Source organism: Panthera onca, chromosome A2 (assembly GCF_046562875.1).
Source record: "Panthera onca isolate mPanOnc1 chromosome A2, mPanOnc1 haplotype 2, whole genome shotgun sequence".
Lineage (NCBI taxonomy): Eukaryota > Metazoa > Chordata > Mammalia > Carnivora > Felidae > Panthera > Panthera onca.
The window spans coordinates 7052764-7077508 of NC_138340.1; the positions used below are offsets into that span (position 1 = coordinate 7052764).

The 24745-nt window shown below is 41.8% G+C and overlaps 3 protein-coding genes across 3 annotated transcripts; 1 reads left to right on the forward strand and 2 right to left on the reverse strand.

Annotated features, from left to right (window-relative positions):
- The first annotated feature begins 5942 nt into the window (after positions 1-5942).
- Positions 5943-6914, forward strand: LOC132674750 (olfactory receptor 7C1-like). The gene has a single exon (XM_060627294.3). It carries the CDS (start codon positions 5982-5984, stop codon positions 6912-6914), a length of 933 nt encoding a protein of 310 aa, XP_060483277.2. The 5' UTR covers positions 5943-5981.
- Positions 6915-14558: 7644 nt separating this feature from the next.
- On the reverse strand, positions 14559-15551 carry LOC132677292 (olfactory receptor 7E24-like). Its single transcript, XM_060629159.2, has one exon. The coding sequence runs from the start codon at positions 15549-15551 to the stop codon at positions 14559-14561; it is 993 nt and encodes a 330-aa protein (XP_060485142.2).
- Positions 15552-23422: 7871 nt separating this feature from the next.
- LOC144614178 (olfactory receptor 7E178-like) lies at positions 23423-24511 on the reverse strand. Its single transcript, XM_078436825.2, has one exon. It carries the CDS (start codon positions 24509-24511, stop codon positions 23423-23425), a length of 1089 nt encoding a protein of 362 aa, XP_078292951.1.
- Between the last annotated feature and the right edge of the window lie 234 nt (positions 24512-24745).

The following is a 24745-nucleotide window of genomic DNA, read 5'->3' on the forward strand; positions in this document are numbered from 1 at the left end:
TGGGCTCTGTGCTAATAGTGTAGAGCCTACTTGGGATTCTGTCTCTCCTTCTCTCTGCCCCTTCTCTGCTTGTTCTCTTTCTGTGTGTCTCTCAGAATAAATAAATAAACTTAAAAAATAAAATAACTTAAAACTAAATCTAGTTAAACAAATATTCAAGGTCATCCTGGCACAGGCCAGAAGTTTGAGAACCATTACCCAAGTGATTCCTGGGATCCTTCATTACTCAGCCATCTGCCTGATGTGAATACTACAAGTCAGTTGTCTTCAGGAGGAGATCTAAGAAACACTGGAAAAATTCTTCCCAAAGAAAAGGGACCCAGAAGAGAGGTGTCACAGCTGGCCCCACTATTACTCTCCTAGGGATAAGGAATTGGCAGGTCAGAGACCCTTTCCTGTGTGGTCCCTGCCTATTAGGAGTCAAATTGATCAGGGAATGGAAAATCCATTGATCAATTTGTCTAACAAGCTTCACAGGGGGTTCAGTCCCCAGGGCCACCAAACCTGTAACATATCAACTTATAGTCACCAAGGCCCACGTATCACTCCCAAGATACCCATGCCTTTGCCAGGAAAAATCAGACACACCCTGCATTACATGCCTGGCTCTGTATCCCTTCTCTTTGGGGAAACAAATGTTTCTTCATTGCCTACCCTCCATGAGAGAACAAGATGCAGGGGAGTCGGTCCCAGTGGTGAGCCCACATTGCCAAGCATGCATAGCCCAGTAAGTGTTGTGGGAAATAGAGAAAAGAGGTGGTTGGGTAGAAAGGGCATTGACTACTATTAAGCCTGTGGCAGGGACACCTCCATGGTATCCATGCAGGAGGAGCTCTAGGGGCCAGTTTTTTGGGAGGATGAATGGCTACCCTACCATTGTTAGTGAGCTTTTACTTTGCTTGCATGTTATTTGGGTGGATGGTTGATGGAGATTATAGGGTTGAGGAGGAAGAGTTAAGCCCCCAGTCTCCTCTTGGATACCACAGCACTATCCAGGACCACACCGTGTAATGGCACAGTTACCAGTCGGAAGTGCACAAATGGATGCCCCCAGGTACTGATAGATTATTAGGTCTTTGACTGTGCAATATGGATCTTCTCTTATTCTTTACTCCATCACCTGGCCCCAAAACTCCAGAGACTTCACCTTCATTCAGACCAGATAAATCCTTTCTGAATCCTTCTTTACCACCTCCATTTGCTGGGGAACATACCCTGTTTCTCCGTAAGGACCTGTCCCTCCTCTTCCTTCTTCACCTTCATCTGTGGTCCTCATAGAGATATTCAAGAGTGAAGAGTCTGTGTTCCCTGGTATCTAGGGCTGCAGTATATAAAGACGTGGGCAGGATGGATGTGGGAGGAAGAGCAAAGCACACAGGAAGGTCCAATGTCCAGTCCCCTCTTGACACCCTCCCCTTCGGCTCTGGAAACATTCTGGAAGACACTGATTTCACATATCCCTTCCTCATAGTTTCACTTGATTCCTCTTGGGTGTCAAGTCTCACCCTTATCAGGAAACACGGAATCATTAGTAAGACATGGGAACAATTTATTCACCTCTTCATCTTTGTTCCTCTTCCCTAAAATTGGTGACGTGGTCCCTTCAACTTTAATGAGGTGAGTATTCCCAATCCCATTCCCTTTGACCCTAGTTTGCCTGCCTTAAATCTATCTTTCACTCCAGGCACCAGGGAAAATCGTGATATGGATCATGTTACTCCTTCAGTCACAGTCCTTACATAGCCCCTATCCTTTTATCCATTGTTTTTTTTCAAGGTTCCCAGAGATGTGGCCCCCGCTCATCTCATCAACCTCATTCTTCACCATTTCCATGTCCCATTTTGTGTTGCAACAAATTGCTAAGAGCACACTGTCCCATGCAGCTTTTTGCTTATGGGCCTTTTTCCTTGATGCCTTCTCTGCCAGAAAAGCCCATGCTCAGTCATCAACCTAGACAACTCCTTGCCCACGGATCTGTTCCTCCAGGAATCCTTCCTTGACTGCATCACTTCAGGCTGTATTTGTGGTTCCTTTCTCGACTTCACTCTGAAGACTGCATTTACCTTAGCTTTTAAGTCACTGTATTACGATGACTGGTTTCTGTATCCACCACTACCCCTGAAAGGCAGGCTCCCTCAAGACAAAACCACACCATTAATCTTTGTACCCCCAACAGCTAACACTTAGCCTGTCCCAAAGTAATCCTTCTTGCAGAATGGCTTCCAGGACTTTTTCAGTGACTAACAGCCTAGTTCCATTCTTCTCTACATCCTGCCTGGCTCCACAAAATTGCCCACTAACACTAGATCCTAGAAACAGAATAGAAACAGAAGACCAACATGTATTTGGTGCATGAATAAAGGGGAAAGTATAAATGACAAATGGTTGTATCTTTCACCTCTAATTTCTAAGCTCTCGTCCTAAGATAAAATGTTTCTTCCTTTCTTTCTTTCTTTTTGCTGACCATAAATCTTTATTTTTTTAATATGAAATTTATTGTCAAATTGGTTTACATCAAACACCCAGTGCTCATCCCAACAGGTGCCCTCCTCAATGCCCATCACCCACCCTTCCCTCCCTCCCACCCCCCATCAACCTTCAGTTTATTCTCAGTTTTGAAGAGTCTCTGATGGTTTGGCTCCCTCCCTCTCTAACTTTTTTTTCCTTCCCCTCCCCCATGGTCTTCTGTTAAGTTTCTTAGGATCCACATAAGAGTGAAAACATATGGTATCTTTCTCCGTATGACTCATTTCACTTAGCATAACACTCTCCATTTCCATCCATCCTTTTGTTGCTACAAAAGGCCAGATTTCATTCTTTCTCATTGCCAAGTAGTATTCCAGTGTGAATATAAACCCCAATTTCTTTATCCATTCATCAGTTGATGGACATTTAGGCTCTTTCCATCGTTTGGCTGTTGTTGAAAGTGCTGCTATAAACATTGGGATACAAGTGCCCCTATGCATCAGCACTCCTATCTCCCTTGGGTAAATTCCTAGCAGTGCGATTTCTGGGTAATAGGGTAGATCTATTTTTAAATTTTTGAGGAACCTCCACACTGTTTTCCAGAGTGGCTGCACCAGTTTGCATTCCCACCAACAGTACAAGAGGGTTCCCGTTTCTCCACATCCTCACCAGCATCTATAGTCTCCTGATTTGTTCATTTTAGCCACTCTGACTGGCATGAGATAATATCTCAGTGTGGTTTTGATTTGTATTTTCCTGATGAGGACTGACGTTGAGCATCTTTTCATGTGCCTGTTGGCCATCTGGGTGTCTTCTTTAGAGAAGTGCCTATTCACGTCTTCTGTCCATTTCTTCACTGGATTATTTGTTTTTTGGGTGTGGAGTTTGGTGAGTTCTTTATAGATTTTGGATACTAACCCTTTGTCTGATATGTCATTTGCGAATATCTTTTCCCATTCCGTTGGTTGCCTTTTAGTTTTGTTGATTGTTTCCTTTGTAGTGCAGAAGATTTTTATCTTGATGAGGTCCCAAGAGTTCATTTTTGCTTTTAATTCCCTTGCCTTTGGAGATGTGTCAAGTAAGAAATTGCTGCAACTGAGGCCAGAGTGGTTTCTTCCTGCTTTCTCCTCTTGGGTTATGATGGTTTCCTGTCTCACATTCAGGTCCTTTACCCATTTGGAGTTTATTTTTGTGAATGGTGTAAGAAAGTGTTCTAGTTTCATTCTTCTGTATGTTGCTGTCCAGTTCTCCCAGCACCATTTGTTAAAGAGGCTGTCTTTTTTCTACTGGATAGTCTTTCCTGCTTTGTCAAAGATTAGTTGGCCATACTTTTGTGGGTCCAATTCTGGAGTCTCTGTTCTATTCCACTGGTCTATGTGTCTGTTTTTGTGCCATAAGATAAAATGTTTCTAATCTACAAGAAACTCTTTCTTAAGATGAATGTGATAATTCATCATTTCATGACCGGCTTGAATCATAATCCACTCCCACTAAGAAATGGCTTTACTGAATTCTAATGCAGTTGATGATGTTGACACACAGCACCCAGGGATTATCCAGAATTGTGGGCATTTCCTGTGTACTCTGATCTTCTGCTCATAACAGATCAGAATGCAAGGGAGCAAGCTACATCTATTAAAAGTCAAGGAAAATTTTTACAAACTATCATGCTTTAAAGATGAGTCGTGACCTTCTGTTTCGAATACCTCTCACCTGACCAGAAGCCACCAGAGGTGATTGCAAACTGCCCACCTACCAAGGGTCAGAACAAAGACGTTCATTCATACTTAAACAATTTGCCTACAACGTGACCATCTTTATCATTCCAGAGACACTCTTTGCTTTAGGGTTTTTGTGTTCGTTCGTTTTTTAGGTAAAATTGGTATGTAATATTATATTAGCTTAAGGTATATGACATAATGATTCATCACATTGCACATATAATATTTGACATATTACCACAATAGGTCTAGTTAACATCTGCCACCACACATAGTTACAAAAATTTTTTTCTGGTGATGAGAAATTATATGATCTATTTTCTTCTTTTTTAAATATTTTTTATTTATTTTTGAGAAACAGTGCACTAGTGAGGGAGGAGCAGAGAGAGAGGGAGACAGAGAATCTGAAGCAAGCTCCAGGCTCCGAGCTGTCAGTACAGAGCCAGATACAGGACTGGAACTCATAAACTGCGAGATCATGACCTGAGCTGAAGTCAGACACTTATCCAACTGAGCCACCCAGGTGCCCCTATAAGGTCTATTTTCTTAGCAACTCTCAAATATACCATATAATACTATTAACTGTATTCATACTGCACATTATACCTCATGGTTTATTTGTTTTATAACTGGAAGTTAGTACATTTTGACCACCTTCACCTATTTCAGCCACCCCTTCCCTGCTACTTTGATTTTCATACCTAAGAGGACTGACAGGGATGACAGTCAATGGTGGCTTTTTCCCTTTGTAGTTAGGGGCATTACAGAATAGTAGTTGTGCAAAAATACTTCTAACGAGACAAAATACAACACTGAAGATCATTTTATGATTTTATGCTGTTCAGCATCCTGGGTTATAGGACCCCTTCCTCTATATCTGGGTACAGGACCTCAGGACCAGAAACAAAGAGAGTAGGAGAGTAGGTGGGCTCCTCTTCTTCCCAGCCTCATTGAATCATCACCTGATTGTGAGTGCCGCATCTGACTCTCACTTTTTGGGCTCCTGTGTCAACATCCTGGAGCAGTTTCTATGCTTCCTCGGGTATTTCATGAGCACCATAGAGGATATGACTAAAATTCTATTTGTGACCTTTGTAGTATATAATGGTACTGAAATAGTGCAAATGTTAATATGCATTTTTTGCTTGAACGTATACCATCTGGATGAAGAGCATTTTGTCAAGCAACAAATGTCCAGGAAGCATCTGGCCCTGTTCCTGCAGGATGTTGATGGCCCCTGGTACACTAAGCATTAAGAATCTGTTCATGTGATTTATCATTTTGTGTAAACATTTTCTTTTTCTTCCTTTTTTTTTCTTCTTGAGGAGTAAACCTACATTCTACTCATCCTGCAATAGTCTGTCCAGACACGTGAGATACCCTCACATTTTCTCACCTCTGAGACATAGTTATCTGACCCTTTTTTGCGTCCCACACAAGGCAGATAATCCACATTAAGTTACTGCGGTTCACCAGACCTCATGTTGCTCATTTGTGTTAGAATGAGTTTGGATCATGTTATGGCTAATGTCCAAAGTTGTTCTTAACTTTTTAGATTTGGTGATTCTAAATAAAGAGGATAAATGAGGGCCCCAAAGGCCGATGGACTGGGATTGATCAACATTATTAAACGTTGCACATAAAACAGAATATAGGATGTCTAAATTCTGTAATGTTAAGGCCTTTATGCCCAATGCTTCATTTCAAGAAATAAAAAAGTAGACTCTAGAGTTTTTCTAGTGTCTATTTCATGTGCATTCCCTTCTTCAATCATCTAGCTGATGTGTTGGCAATATGGAACCAAGAAATCAAACGAGTGTTTCAGAATTTTTACTCCTGGGATTTTCCCACGACTCAGAGAATCAACCCATTCTATTTGGGCTCTTCCTGTCCATGTACCTGGTCACCGTGTTCGGGAACATGCTCATCATCCTGGCCGTCAGCTCTGACTCTCACCTCCACACCCCCATGTACTTCTTCCTCTCCAACTTGTCCTTTGCTGACATCTGCTTCATCTCCACCACCATCCCTAAGATGCTGGTGAACATCCAAACACAGAGCAAATCCATCACCTATGCAGGCTGCATCGCCCAGATGTATTTTTTCATGGTTTTTGGATGTATGGACACTTTTCTCCTCACTGTGATGGCCTATGACCGGTTTGTAGCCATCTGTCACCCCTTGCACTACACAGTCATCATGAGCCCATGGCTCTGTGGCCTCCTGGTTCTTGTGTCCTGGTTCATCAGCTTGTCATACTCCCTGATCCAGAGTCTCTTAATGTTGCGGCTGTCCTTCTGCACCAACCGGGTAATTCCACACTTTTACTGTGAACTTACTCAGGCCCTCATGCTTGCCTGCTCAGACACATTGGTCAATCACATCCTACAATACATTGTGACTGGCCTTCTTGGCATTGTTCCCTTCTCAGGGATCCTTTTCTCCTATAGCCGGATTGCCTCCTCAATCCTGAGAATCCCATCAGCTAATGGGAAGTATAAGACATTTTCCACCTGTGCATCTCACTTGTCTGTGGTTTCTTTGTTCTATGGGACAGGGCTTGGTGTGTATCTCAGTTCTGATGCATCTTCCTGGAGGGGCATGATTGCCTCATTGATGTACACCGTGGTCACCCCAATGCTGAATCCCTTCATCTACAGCCTACGGAACAGGGACATCAAGAGGGCTTTACAAAAAGTTCTCAGAATAACACTCTATGTTCAGTGATGGGAACACTAGTCCTGGGTTTTTGAGCTGACAGTGGTAGCAGCAGGTGGCTGCTAAAGAAATCCTACCTCCTAATCACACTGAGTTATGCTTCTCACCCGTCCTCCATAAGTAAGTGACGTTGCCCAGAGCTGCCTTGTGAGTACTTTTTCTAGGTACTTCAACCTCTTATGTTGACTCCTCTGTTATCCTCAGTTCTACCCTCTGCGTCCCCTCCTTTCACTTTCCTATTACTGCACCTCACCTTGGATTTCCAGTCCTGTGGCCATTTATGCTACTACCAGTTCAGAACAGTTGCATGAGGATTATGAAAAGTAGTGCATTTTATCAATAACCATTGTTAGTTCTTATTAACTAAGCGCCTTTGGTGTGCTAGGCTGCAGGAGATGTCTGGAAAACAGCACTGAAGGAAAAAAAAAAAAACACAGAAAAAATCTTTGTCCTAATAGAGCATAAGTTCAGGATCTCAGAGTTTCTGATCACATTATGTGTCCAAACAGAATACTCACTGATGGATTAATTATTTGGCTATTAGCAAGGTTGAACGTTTCTCCAAATGCTTATTGAGTGCACTTCCAAAATAAGCTATAAAAATATATCACTAAATGTAGAAAAACTTCTGGGTCCAGAGTATCAGAATTGACCAGACTCTGATACATCATTTGGTTTAGTTGCCTTGTTGTGCAGGTGAATTTACCAAGGGCCCAACACAGGAGAACACACAGTGATAAAATGTGTGTGAAAGGAAACATGTCTTTAAGGATGATGTCAATTACTGGATTACAATTCAGGAGAGTAAGGACAGAATCACAGAATCACTACTCTCTAGGTATGTGATTCTGGGCAGGTTCAGCCAAGGTAGAGTATGTTAGGACCAGTGGATCTTCTGATAAATGTTTGTTTTCCTGTCTTCTTCACCATAAAGCAATTGGATAATGTGTTAAGTCTTTGGATGGTGGTGTTTGCCAAGGCACTGCAACAGGAAAGGCAAACATAAACACAAAAATATCCGTCCTGATAAAGATGAGTCGCTGACCACTCCAGGATGGAAGGAGTCTGACAGAATCTACTTTCCATCAAGTGGAGTCTTCAAGGCATAGCACCATTTTGAAAAACTATTTATGGATTTCCAAAAGGAGGACCCACCTCCCCCTTAATTTCTTTTAGGCTTTGTGTCTAAAAACAGATGTCATCTAGAAACTGGGAAAAGAATCAGGATATTCGATTGTGGTAGCCGACATCTGATAATTGCAGACTTGCTTTTTATATTTTGGGTTATCTAAGTCAACTGATATTCTTGATGTCTGCTCATCTATGATCTGTTACCACCACCACAGGTCTCTGTGGCTCATGGATCCCAGTCACCATTCTGGATTTGTTGGTCAATCACCCATGGTTAAGACTACTGTCATTTAAGTTTAAAACTCAAGATATTTGTGAATGTAGTTTAGAACTTCTGTCCAGGTATGGAGGTTAGCTAACTGAAACATATTAAAACACTCAAGAATTACAAGTTTGGAACAAGAGTAGAATTTTGGATATCAATTGATTAAGACTGCCTTAACATTCCCTGCAGCTTGACTAAAGTTAAAACATGTTTCTTCCTGACTGCAAGGGCCTGACCACCCCTTTGTCATCAATTTTACAACCCACGATGTCTTCCTTAAAGACCTGGGAGCCATCCCTTTGAAATATAATCGTCAATAATGTTAGCACCTTTATCTCCCAACGTCTCTGCATAGGAGGGTAGGCACTTAAGTTCAATAAGCAGCAATTAGCAAACACAGATAGACTAGCCACATCGACCAACCTCCCCCCAATATCTTCCACCCCTTTTCCATAAGCTCACCCCAGCTTCTAAAATCCTCCTGTCTTTTGTTCTGTGGAGTTGAGTTCAATCTCTATCCCTTACTGTAATAGTCTTGAATAAGGTCTTCTTTACCTGTTTGACTATGTCCAATGCAATTTTACTTGGACACACAAGGAACGACTTTCTCTAGAAAGTCTCTAGAAATTTCTAACAAATTTCTATCAAAGTACTCTTTTGATGAAATTGCCCAGTGTCTTGCCTGTTTAAGCAAATAATATTGCATCTCACAAAGGACTTCAGACTGGAAGAGGAGCAAAACCCACTTTCTTGATGCATCAGTTTCATTTGGAACAAAATATCTGAGGTAGCCTGGACAAAGACTGTCCATGACACTCAAAACATGTGAACTCACTCACAAAGTAATGGTAGTAAAAGATGAATAGAGACTAACCTGATGGAGAGAACATCAGGAGAATTTAGATGGGTGTAAGAGAAGGCATCTTTTTTTTTTTAAGTTTATATTACTTACTTTGAGAGAGAGAGAGAGAGAGAGTGAGAGCAAGCATGGGAGGTGCAGAGAGGGAGAGAGAGAATCCCAAGCAGGCTCCTCACCGTCAGCATGGAGCCCGATGTGGGGCTCCAACCCAAGAACTGTGAGAAAATGACTTAAGCCAATCAAGAGTTCTTCACTTAACTGACTGAGCCATCCAGGTACCCAGAGAGAGAAAACATCTTTAAGTTTCGATATTTAAGTGGAAACTTGAGTAAGAAAGGGGAAGAAAATTTTAGGCAGAGAGAATTAAGTGCAATGGTCTAGAGACTGAAAGAATATAGTCTGTTTAAAGAAAAATAAGAGGGGTGCTTGGGTGGCTTAGTCAGTTGAGGGCCCAGCTTTGACTCTGGTTATAATCTCACGGTTTGTGTCTCTGTGCCCCGTGATGGACTCTGTGCTGATGGTTCAAAGCCTGCTTCGGATTCTGTGTCTCCCTCTCTCTCTCTGCTCCTCCCCTGCTCCTGCTCTGTCTTGTATGTTTCAAAAATAAATAAACATTAAAACAATTTTTTAATTAAAAAAATAAATATAAGATATCCAATATGTCTGGTAATGCAAGATGGTGCAGCCACTCTGGAAAACAGTCTGGAGGTTCCTCAAAAAATTAAAAATAGAACTACCCTATGACCCAGAAATTGCACTACTAGGTATTTATCCAAGGGATACAAGTGTGCTGTTTTGAAGGGACACATGCACCCCGATGTTTATAGCAGCACTATCAACAATAGCCAAAGTATGGAAAGAGCCCAAATGCCCATTGATGGATGAATGGATAGAGAAGAAGTGGTATATATATACAATGGAGTATTACTTGGCAATCACAAAGAATGAAATCTTGCCATTTGCAACTACGTGGGTGGAACTGGAGGGTATTATGCTAAGTGAAATTAGTCCCTCAGAGAAAGACATATATCATATGACTTCACTCCTATGAGGACTTTAAGAGACAAAACAGGTGAACATAAGGGAAGGGAAACAAAAATACTATAAAAAAGGAGAGGGGGATAAAACATAAGAGACTCATAAATATGGAGAACAGAGGGTTACTGGAGGGGGTGTGGGAGGGGGGATGAGCTAAATGGGTAAGGGGCACTAAGGAATCTACTCCTGAAATCACTGTTGCACTATATGCTAACTAATCTGCATGTAAATTAAAAAAAATAAAATTAAAAAAAAAAGATATCCAATATGTCTAGGCAAATGGTTCTCACATTTAGTGTGCAATAGAATCACCTGCTGGGCCTGTTAAAATACAGATGGCTGGGTTCCAGCTGTAGAGGTTCTGATTTAGCAGGTCTGGAGAGGGTATGAAAGTTGGTATTTGTAGTTTCCCAGGTGAAGCTGATGGTGCTGGTCCAGGGACCAATGAAGGACCTGGAAAGGGATAGGAGAGACTAACTGAAGGGTGTTATAGACCATGGCAAGGGGTTCGAATTGTATTCAAACAGTAACAGAAAGTGACTAGAAGGTTTTAAGCAGAGAAGTCACAAGTTTTGACTACACCTAAAAAATCAATCTGGCTGCCATGTCCACAGGGAGAAAGTGATTACTGAGCACCCAATTAGGGCACTGTTATAAGAGCAATAATACAATGTGACCATGAATTGTTTTGGAAGAATGGGAAAAGCAAATCATATCACTAAAACAGTGCTATACAGATCATTTAATTGCTTTGATATGAAGGCAAATAAAACAAAGACCTAAAATGACAAAATTGGAGGGGGGGGGTCTGAGTGACTTGAAAGGGAGGAGTAGGTCTCTCACTTGAAAATCTGAACAGCTATATTGTATGTGCTAGATGCTAGATGCTAGTGAATTTTGGCAGTGGAAACAAGAAGAGACTTACTAGTATGTCCGCCAACATGCAGTTAAAGCAACTTCCACTAATGGACCAGTGTTGGAATGTTTGTTAATTCTTCAGAAAACTCCTCTTCCGAGAAGGGCAGGAATAGCCTCAGTGTTGAACACTGAGGTCATCCCCACGAGCAATGCTTTCAAAATCCAATGAACAGAGGAATCTGTGGGGCCATGGTAAAACTTGTCACAAAATAAAAGGTTGGGTAGGGGGGAATGTTTATGGTTAGACCACTGACTCCAGAAATTTGAGGATTACAATAGCAGCAGCAGCCAAAATTGTCATTTTTAATGCATATTTTATTTACACCAAGGGTTTAATGTTTTAACATAAACCTTTTAAAAGTGTAACACACATGGGGATATGTATGTTACCTTATTATCTCAAACTCTACACTCCTTTTCTATCAAATATCTCTGCGTTTGGATTTCCAGAGTTATTAAAAATTTCAATCGTGACCTCCCTGCTGCCCCCAGGGAGCATTGAATGAATGAATGCCCCCATTCTTCATCTCTTGCCCTTGAATTTTCCTTTTCATGAGCCCAGCGTTAGGTTTGTAATTCAAAGAATATTTCAACTACTTCAGAACTGCCTTTAAAATTTTTTCAAGGTTGGGGCGCCTGGGTGGCTCGGTCGGTTGGGCATCCGACTTCGGCTCAGGTCATGATCTCGTGGTCCGTGAGATCAAGCCCCGCGTCGGGCTCTGTGCTGACTGCTCAGAGCCTGGAGCCTGTTTCGGATTCTGTGTCTCCCTCTCTCTCTGCCCCTCCCCTGTTCATGCTACATCTCTCTCTCTCTCAAAAATAAATTAAAAAAAAAAAAAGAAATAATATTTTTTCAAGGAGCACCTGGGTGGCTCAGTCGGTTAAGCAACCAACTCTTGATCGCGGCTCAGGTCATGATCTCACAGATTGTGAGTTCATGTGAGCCCAGTGTCGAGCTCTATCTTGGGCTCCCAGCTGACCATGCAGAGCCCACTTGGGGTTTCTCCCTCCCCCTCTCTCTCTGCAACTTCCCCCTCTCAAAATAAGTAAATAAACTTGAAAAAAATAAAATAAAATGTTCTCAAATACATTTTATTAGTAACAAGGGGTCCCATATTGAGTTCCTTCTGAAGCCGACTCTGAGACAATGATTAGCACACAGGATGTTTACCAAGCAATGTTCCTAGAATCAACATCTGTGGAAGGGCATATGTGTAGTAAAGAATTTGGCCTCACCGAAAGAGAGATGGCCTTTGTCCCAGCTCCTGGGAGCTAACCTTTAAATGCTTGAAAATTCCCTAGTGATAGAAGTGATTGTTTATTCGTGAAAGACCTCAGGTTATTCATGAAGGACCACACCTGATAGTTTATGCTAATGAAATGACTTAGGATGGGAACTGGCCTTGCCAAAAAGACCAGCCATGTGATTAAAGGGTTGGAGTGTTGGGCAAAGGCATATCAGGCCAATATAAGGAGGGAGGTTGGAAATTGGGTTCAACCTGATAGGCCATAATTCAACTACTCATGTCTATCTAATGAAGCCTCAATAAAAATTCTGGACAATGGAGCTAAGGTGAGCTACCTGATTGGAAATGGTCTTTGAGTATTGTCACACATATTGTCACCAGGAGGAGGTAATGGGTCTGGACTCCAAGGGAAGAGAACAACAAGAAGCTTCGCATATGGGAAACTCCATATGCCCTTCTTTGGCTAACTCTAACTTGTGTCTCTTTCCTATAAGCAAACTGCAAACATAAGCACACTGCTTCTTGAGCTCTGTGAGTCATTCTGGTGCATCTGAGGCAGTCCTCTCGGTTTGAATCATTCTAGCAAAGTATCGATGTGAAAAAGTTCCCAAATTTGGATCCAACTGGTCTGATGTGAGAGTGGACCTAGGGGCTCCTGGACTTGCATCTGGTGTCAGAGGTGAGGACAATCTTGTGGTTCGGCAAATTCTTTGCAGCAAGGAAGGAAACTGGAAAAAGTCGAGCCAAGATGAAGCCCATCAAAGATCTCCAACAACCAGCAGGGAGTTCTGGAGCTAAGATGATCTCTTAGAGTTGCCTGGAACTAGGGCAAAGGGACCAAATGTTTGCACCCCCACACCTAATCAGTCATCGGATGTGGGCGCCCCAAGAAGGAGGCATGAGCTTGCTGAAGTAGATCCCTATAGAGGTTGATTGCTGAGGGCTGAGTAACACCCAACATTTGAAGCAACATGTCCCTTATTCCTGACACAAGATCTTTTTTTAAATTGTGGTAAAAGAACATAAAATTTACCATCTTAAGCAGTTTTCAGTACAGTGGCATGAAGTACATTCACACTGTTGTGCAGTCATCACCACCATCCAACTCTAGAACTTTGCTATCTTCCCAAACTGAAATTCTGAACCTACTAAACACTACCTCCCCGTCTCTCGCTCCTCCAGACCCCAGCTCCCACCATTCTACTTTCTGTCTCTATGGATTCAACTACTTTATGAACCTTATATAAATGGAAGTATACAATATTTTCCCCTTTGCGTCGGGTTATGTAATATGACTGGGGAGAAGTTAGATGGAATGGGAAGGAGAATTATCAGGAAAATTGGGAATCACCTCTGTTCTGGTAGTTCCTCTCCCATCTATTCCTTGGGAACCATACATCCCAATGTTCCTAGAGAAGTCCCAGGAAACTTGATAACTGTTGACTCAAACTCAATATTAATAGTGTCCCATTTCAATTTCTTTTTTTTTTTTAACGTTTTATTTATTTTTGAGACAGGGAGAGACAGAGCATGAACAGGGGAGGGTCAGAGAGAGGGAGACACAGAATCTGAAACATGCTCCAGGCTCTGAGCTGTCAGCACAGAGCCCGACGCGGGGCTCAAACTCACGGACCGCGAGATCATGACCTGAGCCGAAGTCGGCCGCTTAACCGACTGAGCCACCAGGCGCCCCGCATTTCAATTTCAAAAAGAAATTAGTCATCCTACTCGCTCAAAAATCTGACCAAGTGCATTAAGGTGCCAAAATGTATCAGACACCTTGGTCCTTAAGGTAGGGTTTAGAACCTCCCATCAAATTTGTGGGTGGATGGGGCAGGGGAGAGGAATCTCAGGAAAAGTATAGAAACAATAAATAACAAGAGACAGTTATGATTATTTTGCATTGATAGAAACAAGACTGCTCATGACCAAGAGTCCTGGGTAACGCAAAAGGAAAGTGAGAGGGATATATGGATATATACATAATCCTGCAGAGGTTATAATTTAAGTGGGGAGCCCAAAATAATCTCCCAATTCCATTAGAGCTATGCTAAGGGAAAAATTGTGTAAGCAAAAACCAGAGATCCATATAGGTACCTATACCATGTGACTGCACATCCAGAATGTCTTGTGCATGTTTGATTCGCTGCATTTTGCAGTGCAATGAACCGAAAAGGATAAGACACATGCTGAGATTAGTCTGTCCTGCTGATAATCCTCCACAGTGCTCTCTTGATATCCTTGTTTCTCAGGCTGTAGATGAAGGGGTTCAGCATTGGGGTGACCACAGTGTACATCACCGACGCCACTGCACCCTTCCTAGGGGAGGGGGAGACAGATGAACTGAGGTATACCCCAAGACCTGTTCCGTAAAACAAGCAAACAACTGATAGGTGAGAGCCACAGGTAGAAAAGGCTTTGTACTTCCCGCCTGTTGATGGGACTCCCAGAATGGAGGAAACAATTCGAGTATAAGAGCAAAGGATCCCTGAAAGTGGAACACCACCAAAAATGGCCCCCATGAAATACACTAGTATGGTATTGATGGAGGTATCAGAACATGCAAGGTGGAGAAGTTGAGGTGCATCACAAAAGAAATGATGAATTTCCACACTTGTGCAGAAGGTAAGTTGTGACACCATCAAACAGTGAATCTGAGAGTCCAAAAGGCTGCTGAAAAATGACACGAGGACCAAAAAGCCACAGAGGCATGGGTTCATGATGACTGGGTAGTGCAGGGGGTGACAAATCGCCACAAAACGGTCATATGCCATCACAGCCAGGAATAGATTGTCCAAACATCCAAATAGGAAATAAAAGGACACCTGAGTTAGGCAGTCTGTATAGGTGATAGGTCTGCTGTGTGACTGGATGTTCAACAGCATCTTGGGGATCGTAGTGGTGCTGAAACCAATGTCAGCCAAGGACAGGTTGGAAAGGAAGAAGTACATGGGTGTGTAGAGGTGGAGGTCAGAGCTGACAGCCAGGATGATGAGCAGGTTCCCCAGCACAGTGACCAGGTACATGGACAGGAACAGCCCAAAGAGAAGGGGCTGTAGTTCCAGGTCATCTGAGAGTCCCATGAGGAAGAATTCTGAGACACCAGTTAGATTCTGTGGTTCCATGAAGATGGGACACCTCTTGAAAAAGAAGAGAGTGTTGAATAAACAAAACAAGTGTAGAGACATCCAGCTAAGTGTGAATATTTTGATTCAAGCAATTCATAAGTAACGCATTCACACTTGAGGATCCTACCTCCTGTTACCTTCAGCAACATTTCTCCATTGTAAACTCTTCTTAGAACTCTTTCCTTATTGCTGTCTTGGCAATTTACCTGTTTCTACATATACCCATCATGAAGACATTGAGCCAAAGAATGTTAGACAAGCATCTAAACATATAAACATAGAAATATTTAGGGGCACCTGGGTAGCTCAGTTGGTTAAGCATCTGACTCATGATTTCAGCTCAGGTTATGATCTCATGGTTTGTGGGTTCAAGACCCTCATCAGGCTCTGTACTGACAGCATAGAGTCTGCTTGGGCTTCTCTCTCTCCCTCTCACTCTGCCCCTCCCTTGCTTGTACTTTCTTTCTCTCTCTCAAAATAAATAAATAAACTTTAAAAAGAGAAATATTTAGTTATACTTGCTTTGGAACTCATATTTGTGGCCAGGAAAAGTTGAGTTTTCTTGCTATCCCTGCATGATCCCATTGCCCTCTTCACTTCAGCTGCCCAAAGGCAAACACTGTCACGAATGTGGCAGTATATTTTCCTTTCAATGTTTTCATAATATTAGTACTGATGTATTCATGAACAGTTTTCTTAAAAACTTACTTAATACTGGGGCGCCTGGGTGGCTCACTCGATCGAGCGTCTGACTTCAGCTCAGGTCATGATCTCGTGGTTTGTGAGTTCGAGCCCCGTGTCAGGCTCTGTGCTGACAGCTCAGAGCCTGGAGCCTGCTTCAGATTTTGTGTCTCCCTCTCTCTCAGCCCCTCCCTGACCTGTGCTCTATCTCTCTCTCTCAAAAACAAATAAAGCTGAAAAACAAATAAAGTTTAAAAGAAACCTTACTTAATACTATAATAATGCTCACATTGCTTTCTTCATTCTCACCACAATAATGTGCTTCAAGTGTCTCTGTGAAGTACACACATCTATTTCAAGCACTTCAAATGATGCATAGTATTACCTGATGGATGACTTTATTTTATTTTTCCATTTCTTATTATAATATTCCTAATAAAATTCTGCACACTTCCATATTATACAAGAATTTCTGTACCATATAAGCAGAAAGGTGAAGAATTGTAAAAATCAATACATGTACAATTGTACTATTAATTATCTATCTTTATTTTCCCAATAGAAAAGGTAGACAAAAGCAACTTCATGCTTTTATTGTCAAGGTATAGAACTGGAAAGATGCCTGAAGTCTGTGTTGCCATGCTCTTTCATAGTAGATCCACATGAAAATTCTATTTTTGTCTAGGGAATAATATTTCCAAATCACAGATCTCCAAAATAGGCTGCCAAATGCATTAGTCCTCATAAAAAAAAAATCCTATGATCTATAATATTCATATAGTAAAGGCCCCCGTAAACCATTTGGCCCATTTCCCTAATTCACAGATGAAGTCACAAAATCTCAAGAGAAGGAATTGGTCATCCTCTTTCTGTTTTCTCATCTGGGACAAAAGCATGTGTGAAATTGAAGAAATCATTCCACACTGGTGGAGTGCACCGAGTCTTGGGATGGGAATCAGGACTTTGAGTCTCACATCTGTCACATACTAAATCTGGAGTATTTGCAAGCTCTCAACCTCTCCGTGCTGGTATCCCTCTAGGTATCACCTAGAAATGGGGAGAACAGTACCCATGTGGCACCTAACAGAGGTTTGTACTGGAAGGAAGAGAAGCACGCAGAGAGAGCATTGAGGCCATATTGTCTATGCTCTGTTTCTGAGAACCAATGTAGGGTCTATTCAATATTGAACAGAGATCACTGTTGTCCTTGTCACCACTCTGTGCCAAGCAAAGTATAGACTCTGGGAAATCAGAAATGAATGTGATTCAGTCGTTTCCCTCCAAACGCTCAGTACCTACCTGCATAAGAAGAACAACAACAACAAAAATGTTCTCTCAGGATCTCAGGAAACCCAAAACTTCCAATCACAGGATATTTAGTTGGATATATGGTGCTTAGCCTTGAGAATGACAGTAAAAACAATATTAATAATACCTAAAATTTACCTTGCCCTTACTATATGCATTCATCACATATTTAGTCACATGTACAGTGCTCATGTTAATTCTTACTCAGTGCAGTTGTATAAACCAGATCAAAGATATTAAGAGCTTGCCCAGTCCCATACAGATAAAAAAGTAGAGCAGATAAGGTTCAAAATTCAATGGTAGGTCCCTGTTCCCATGAACTTCAGAGCATTTAAGGAGAAGTCCAGAGGTCGTTTCCAGAATCGCTAAGATATACCTTTCAACAGTTTCTTTCTGTTTTGTTGTTGTTGTTGTTGTTGTTGTTGTTTGTTTGTTTGTTTGTTTTTTGGAGAGAGAGAGAAGCATGCAGGGGAGAGGGACAGAAAAAGGGAGAGAGAGAATCCAAAGCAGGTTGCATGCCCAGTGTTGAGCCCAATGTGGGGCTCAATCCCACTATTCTGGGATCATGACCTGAGAGAAAATCAAGAGTCAGACGCTCAACCGACTTAGCCACTCAGGCACCCCTGAACTCTTTATTTCTTAAGAATGGGATCTAACATACTGACTCTATCCCCTTAGAGATCAAGAGGGCCTAAATTACAAAAATGGAGGAGAAAGTGGAGTGTGAAACAAAATCCAGGAGAAGGGGCAAGAGAGAGCTTCTCTGAACAGTCATGAGTTCTTTTTTTTTTTTTTTTTATGTTTATGTATTTTTCAGAGCGGAAGACAGAGTGCGAGTGGGGAAAAAATATAGAGACGGAGACACAGAATTCGAAGCAGGCTCCAGGCTCTGAGCTGTTAGCCCAGAGCCCAATGCGGGGCTCAAACTCATGAGTCCTGAGATCATGACTTGAGCCAGAGTCTGACGCTTCGCTGACCGAGACATCCAGGTGCCCCATGAGCAGACTGTTTATATGATCTCTACCTTCATCTCAACTATCTTTTCTATAGTTGACGCAGCTGGTGGCACCACTGCTCTCTGGTGTCTTCTACCATGAACCCCCAAAGGAAAGAGCACAGAGAGCAGGAGTCTCTTCCTGGAGTAACGGGAAAAAGACAGGCAGGTTGGATAAGCAGGAGTGAATACAGTCTAGGTGCCCTGTGAACAGAGTCTCACTGTCTGCATCTAAACATGACTTCATCCCTATCTATTCCAGGACCTGGTAAAACTTAAAAACTTTATGCATAGCAAAGAAACAATCTTTCCAAAGAAGACATACAGACATGTGAGAAGATGCTCAACATCACTCATCATCAGGGAAATACAAATCAAAACCACCATGAGATACCATTCAACACCTGTCAGAAGGGCTAAAATTAGCAACACAGGAAACACCAGGTGTTGGGAAGGATGTGGAGAAAAGGGAACACTCTTCACTGCTGGTGTAGCCACTCTGGAGAATAGTATGGAGATTCCTCAAAAAAATTAAATATAGAACTACCCTATGATCCAGCAACTGCATTACTAGATATTTACCCAAAGAATATAAAAATACTAATTCAGAGGGATACATGCCCTCTGATAGCTATGGCATTATTATCTACAATAATAGTTATAGAAACAGCCCAAGTGTCCATCAATTGATGAATGGATAAAAAAGTCGTGAGATAGATATTACATACATATATATATATATATATATATATATATATATATATATATGTGTGTGTGTGTGTGTGTGTGTGTGTGTGTGTATTTCTCAGCCATAAAAAAAGAATGAAATCTTGCCATTTGCAACAACATGGATGGAGCTAGAGCATTATGCTAAGTGACATAAGTCAGTGAGAGAAAGACAAATATAATATGCTTTCACTCCTATGTGGAATTTAAGAAACAAAACAAACAAGGAAAGGGGCAAAAAAGAGACAGAGGCAAGCCAAGAAACAGACTCTTAACTATAGAGAAAAAACTAGAAGGGAAGTGGTTGGGGGGATGAGTGAAATGGGTCATGGGCATTAAGGAGAGCACTTGTCACGATGAGCATTAGGTGACATATGAAATTGTGGAATCATTATACAGTACACATAAAACGAATATTATGTTAACTATGATCACTAACTGGAATTTAAATTAAGCCTTAAAAATAAAAGTCGGTTGGACACAAAAAATAAATAAAATCAGGAAGTGAAAGAGAATGCTGTGCTCCTCTCCTTATCTCTGAAATGATGATAATGCATGTTGTTGTCTGTTGGGGATGGTAATGCAGATAAAAGGTAGCAAGCTACATAGAAAACTTAACTCGGTGCCTGAAACTCGGAGTCCCAAGGTAAAAGTTTGTAACATTCTGGTTACTGTCATCATTGCCATCATCACCGTCATCATCACCTTCATGATCATTTGCAGGACTTGTGGGCAGTTAAGAAGGACCAATTTCCTGCTCTGATGGGGAAGATGCCCACGGGACACAGAAATAACATGGGGGCAAAAATAGAAATCTAAATAAGAGTTCTTGGATCCGCACCAAAACCAATCACATTAGGTCTTTATAGGGCTGTGAGTTGAATCTTTCCATTTTGGTCCCCTCATGTCTGGCTATTCCAACCGCTCTAGTTGTCTTGATGAGGAGGAAACAATGCTCTTCCAGTCCCTTCTGCCTTCAGTCTCTCCCACTGCACTTACTACTCCTGGACTGTGCTGTGTCTCTGCTGGAGCAGGTCTGAGGAACGCAGATCCCACTGCCACTCCCCTACCTGGAACTGGGTGAGGACAGAGGCTTTGTTTCCAGGACTGGCAGGAACACAGATGCAGCTATGGGTCTCCTGGAGCAGACAACTCTGGGAGGAGGAGAGACATGTATGGAGCCCACTTAACTGGAACTGGCCACTAAAGGGCTGGAAAGCACGGGCTGATTGTTTACAGCTGTTTGACCTTGAGGGCTCAAAGCACATGGCACATAATTAGCCAAATTGGTCCATGTTCTCCCAATCTCTAAGGACAGTCTATTACTAACGGAAGAGGAAAAGGAAAAAAGTGAATGTACTGAGGTTGCAGGGGGTTGGGGACAGGGTGTCAAGACCCTTCCTCTTCTCAGGAAGAAGCTGACCTCTACTCCTCACTTCTGACTTCCAAGTTACATACTTAACCATAAAATTCAGACACATTTTTTTTCCAACTAGAGAAAGCACCTTATGCCTTTTGTATCTGTGAAGCCATTGACTTAATCATAGTTTAGAGAGAATTAGGTCTCTTATTCTACTACTTCTATTTCTACTACCAAGAATCTGATAGTATTTCTATTTTCTCACTGAAAATTTATGTCTCTAAGGAGAACTTTCTATTTTTCTTTCTATAGACCTGGTTTGGGGTTTGGAATTTTATACACTGGAGATGTCTGGGTTTTGATGTTTTCAATGACTGTCCAGGTTCTAAATTTACCATCTAGCCATATACATTGTTATATTAGACAACTGTTTATCTTTACATATTTATCCAGTGACTTGATAGTTTGCTTAAATACTTCAGGAGCTCTCAGAGATCTCTACATTCAAAATGTGGGCCAGGGATGTAGTCCTCTCAAGGCTTGACTGGAAGATGAGCTCAGAGATTGATTTCTCATTTACTGATACAAAGAAAACCTCAATAATTACCAAATTAATTGGATATGAAAGGAAGTGTGCTAATCATGTTTGTGTGTGCATAAATGGCAGAGGAAAATTTTAGAGTGTCCAAAGGACCAAATGACAGGAATATAGAGAAGGGTTGGAGAAGGAAGTATGCATACTGAGATGTTTTATAATGCTTGAACAAGAGGAAAATTTAGTATTAAACTGTAGTCACTTTGTAGCAGGAAGAGCTAATCCAATGCTAGGTTCATTGCCAGTGAAGCTGGTAGGCCATTGGCTTAGTGTAGAGGCAGAGCAAATGAAAGCAGTTATCAGAAAGCTTTTCAGAAAGCCCCCAAATTTCTACCTCAGAAACTATCTGTATGTACCACCTGTAAAGGAAAGATTGATACGAACACGGGTTCCCGGGAGTGTAGCAGAAGAGAGAAGAACCCGTCATGATAGAAGTGGTCATGATAGAAGAGAAGGAAGCATGGTGACAAGATGGAATCCTAATAAGGTGGTTACTAGTGAAAGGGAAGATCTGCCCTTTGCTGAGGACACGGTCCTTTGCTATCCTTGAGTAATGACAATGAAGATACAGTTACACTTATCCACAAAGACTTAGGTGATTTACAACCTACAGGCACAATCAAACCCACTGGAAATATCACCACTACTTGAAACCTCAGTTGTATACCCTTGACCAAGACACATCACTACACTCACCTTTTCATCCTCACCCACTTGCATTCTTCCCATCGCATCTCACAATGTAGCTTTATTCCCCACATTACGATTTACCAGAGTTCAATCAAGAAAAAACCTGCACTAGTTATTGTAATGAAGGTAATTTAATGTAGTTATGATTAAATACTTATTGAAAAGTGAAAGACACAAAAGGAAAAACATGGCAACAGAGCAGTAGCCGCAGGATGTAGTGATAACAGCATGGGCTAGGAAGTATGGGGAAAAGGTTGGGGATTAGTGCATGTGACATTGATCACCATTATTGGAAGAACTTAAAGAAAAGACAGATGGAAAATTAGAGCAGTGGTTGAAAGGTCCCTAGCCCCTACCACAGCATCACAACTTAACGTAGAGAAGGGTAAGTCTGGAGCAGAGAACAAGAGCATAATATTCAGCTATTCAGCACAGTTAGCCAGCTGTAGAGTATGGAGGAAGAAGACATGTAAAAAAATATTACCAGGCATATGAAGGAAAAAAGCATACTGGTTATGGCTATGGAAAACTCGTATCTCCTCTATTGGATATGAGCTATGGAAAGCTCATATCTCCTCCTTTACAAGCTCTGATCACTTGGAGATGTCCAGGATCTGGCCATGTACAGCGAAGGACCCAACACATGTAAATCATCTTTGAATGAAAGGTCTGACAAAATCCCATAGGCCTCCAAATTAGCTGCACGTTAGCCCCAGCTGAGGAGCTGTTAAAAAAGAAAAAGAAAAAAACTGTTCACATTCTTTTCACTCTCCAATCCAATTGAATCTTAATCTATAATGGTGGGACTCAGGCATGAGGATATTTTTAAAGATTTTTTACAGTTTATTTATTTATTTTTGAGAGAGAGAGAGAATCCCAAGCAGGCTCCTTTCTGTCAGCATAGAGCCCAGTGCAGGGCTCAATCTCATGAAACCTGAGAACGCTACCTGAGCCAAAATCACGAGTTGGACTCAACGGACTGAGCCACCTAGGGGCCCCAAGATTTTAGTTTTAGGTAACCTCTACACCCAATGTGAGGCTCGAACTTACAACCTCAAGATCAAGAGTTGCTCACTCTTCTGATTGAGTCTACCAGGCACTCCATAGTATGAGGATTTTAAAAGGCTTATCAGATACTCCAAAAGGAAGCCAAGATTATGGACCAGTGACATACATTCTCTCACACAACCTGGATAAACAGATTTGACCAAAGCCAAACTTTTATGGATAATAGACATTATGGTGAAAATGGCTGAGAATTGTGTATCTATTTGAAAATGGAGTTGTGAATTTCTACAGGAAGCTCAGGTCATAGGTGACCAATCAGAAGATTCCATAGGTATAAAGAGATTCAATTGTGCAGTGATATTGGGATACATAGCATCCTGGAATACTCCCATAATTCCATCAAAAGGGTGCCAAGATAAGCAATATTTAGAAATGACAAATCAAGAGGAATGGACCACGACCTACAAAAAATGTGGCCAAAGAGGCATGCTTGCCAATTCCATATGTTTGGTTTGGCAATCATTTCTGATCAATAGGCACACACACACAAAAAAGCCCAAGTATTAAGACTAGGCTGTTCTGTTAAGGAGCCTCTGCAAGGCCCTCTTGATGTCCCTGTTCCTCAGGCTGTAGATGAAGGGATTCAGCATGGGAGCAACCACAGCATACATCACGGAGGCCACTGCATCCTTCCTGGGAGAATGTGAGACAGTCGATCCCAGGTATACCCCAAGACCTGTTCCATAAAATAAGCAAACAACCGACAGGTGAGAGCCACAGGTGGACAAGGCTTTGTACTTCCCACCTGTTGACGGGACTCTCAGAACGGAGGAAAGAATTCGTGTATAAGAGAAAAGGATCCCTGAGACTGGAATACCACCAAAGATGCCACCAATAAAATACATGAATATTTTATTGGTGGAAGTATCATTACAGGAAAGCTTGAGGAGTTGAGGAGGGTCACAGAAGAAATGGGGAATTTCCACGTTTGTGCAGAAGGTAAGTTGTGACACAATGAGGCATTGCAGCTGAGAGTCCAGAAGGCTGATCAAAAAAGACACCAGAATCAGCAGGCGACAGAGGCGGGGGTTCATGATGACTGGGTAGTACAGAGGATAGCAAATAGCTACAAATCGATCATAGGCCATCACGGTTAAGAGTACACTGTCCAAACAGCCAAAAAGATTAAAGAAAGACAACTGAATCAGGCAGCCCGCATGGGAGGTCACTCGGTTATGAGTCTGAATGTCCAAAATCACCTTTGGGACTGTGGTAGATGTGAAACCGATGTCAGCCACGGACAGGGTGGAAAGGAAGACGTACATGGGGGTATGGAGGTGGGAGTCAGAGCTGACAGCCAGGATGATGAGCAGATTCCCTAGCATGGTGACCACATACATGGACAGGAACAGGCTGAAGGTTAGAGGCTGCCGTTCTGGATCATCTGAGAACCCCAGGAGGAGGAACTCCAACACATCTGTTAGATTATCTGGTTCCACAGAGCAGAGACAGCTTTTGGAAAATAAATGAGAGTTTACATAACAGAAACAAGGATACAGGAATCCATCAGTGTGGCTATACTTTGGATGCATGCAATTCACAAATAAAGTATTCACACTTGAGGGAAATTTAGCAACACTTCTCAGTTGTGACAACATATTCTTCCTACAACTCTTTTCTCATTGTCCTTTGCTCCATTCACCTGTTTCTATGTGCACCCACTTTGGAAAGATGGAGCTAAAGAAATTAGAGATGCCAAGGATACTTACAGATTTAAAATTCCATAAACACACTAACATATCAGTACCCTCCTTAAAGGAAACAAAAGGAATAAGAAATGTCATTCTCCCTTAAAAGATTGTTCTAATCTAAGGGCACTAATTAGCAGTCAA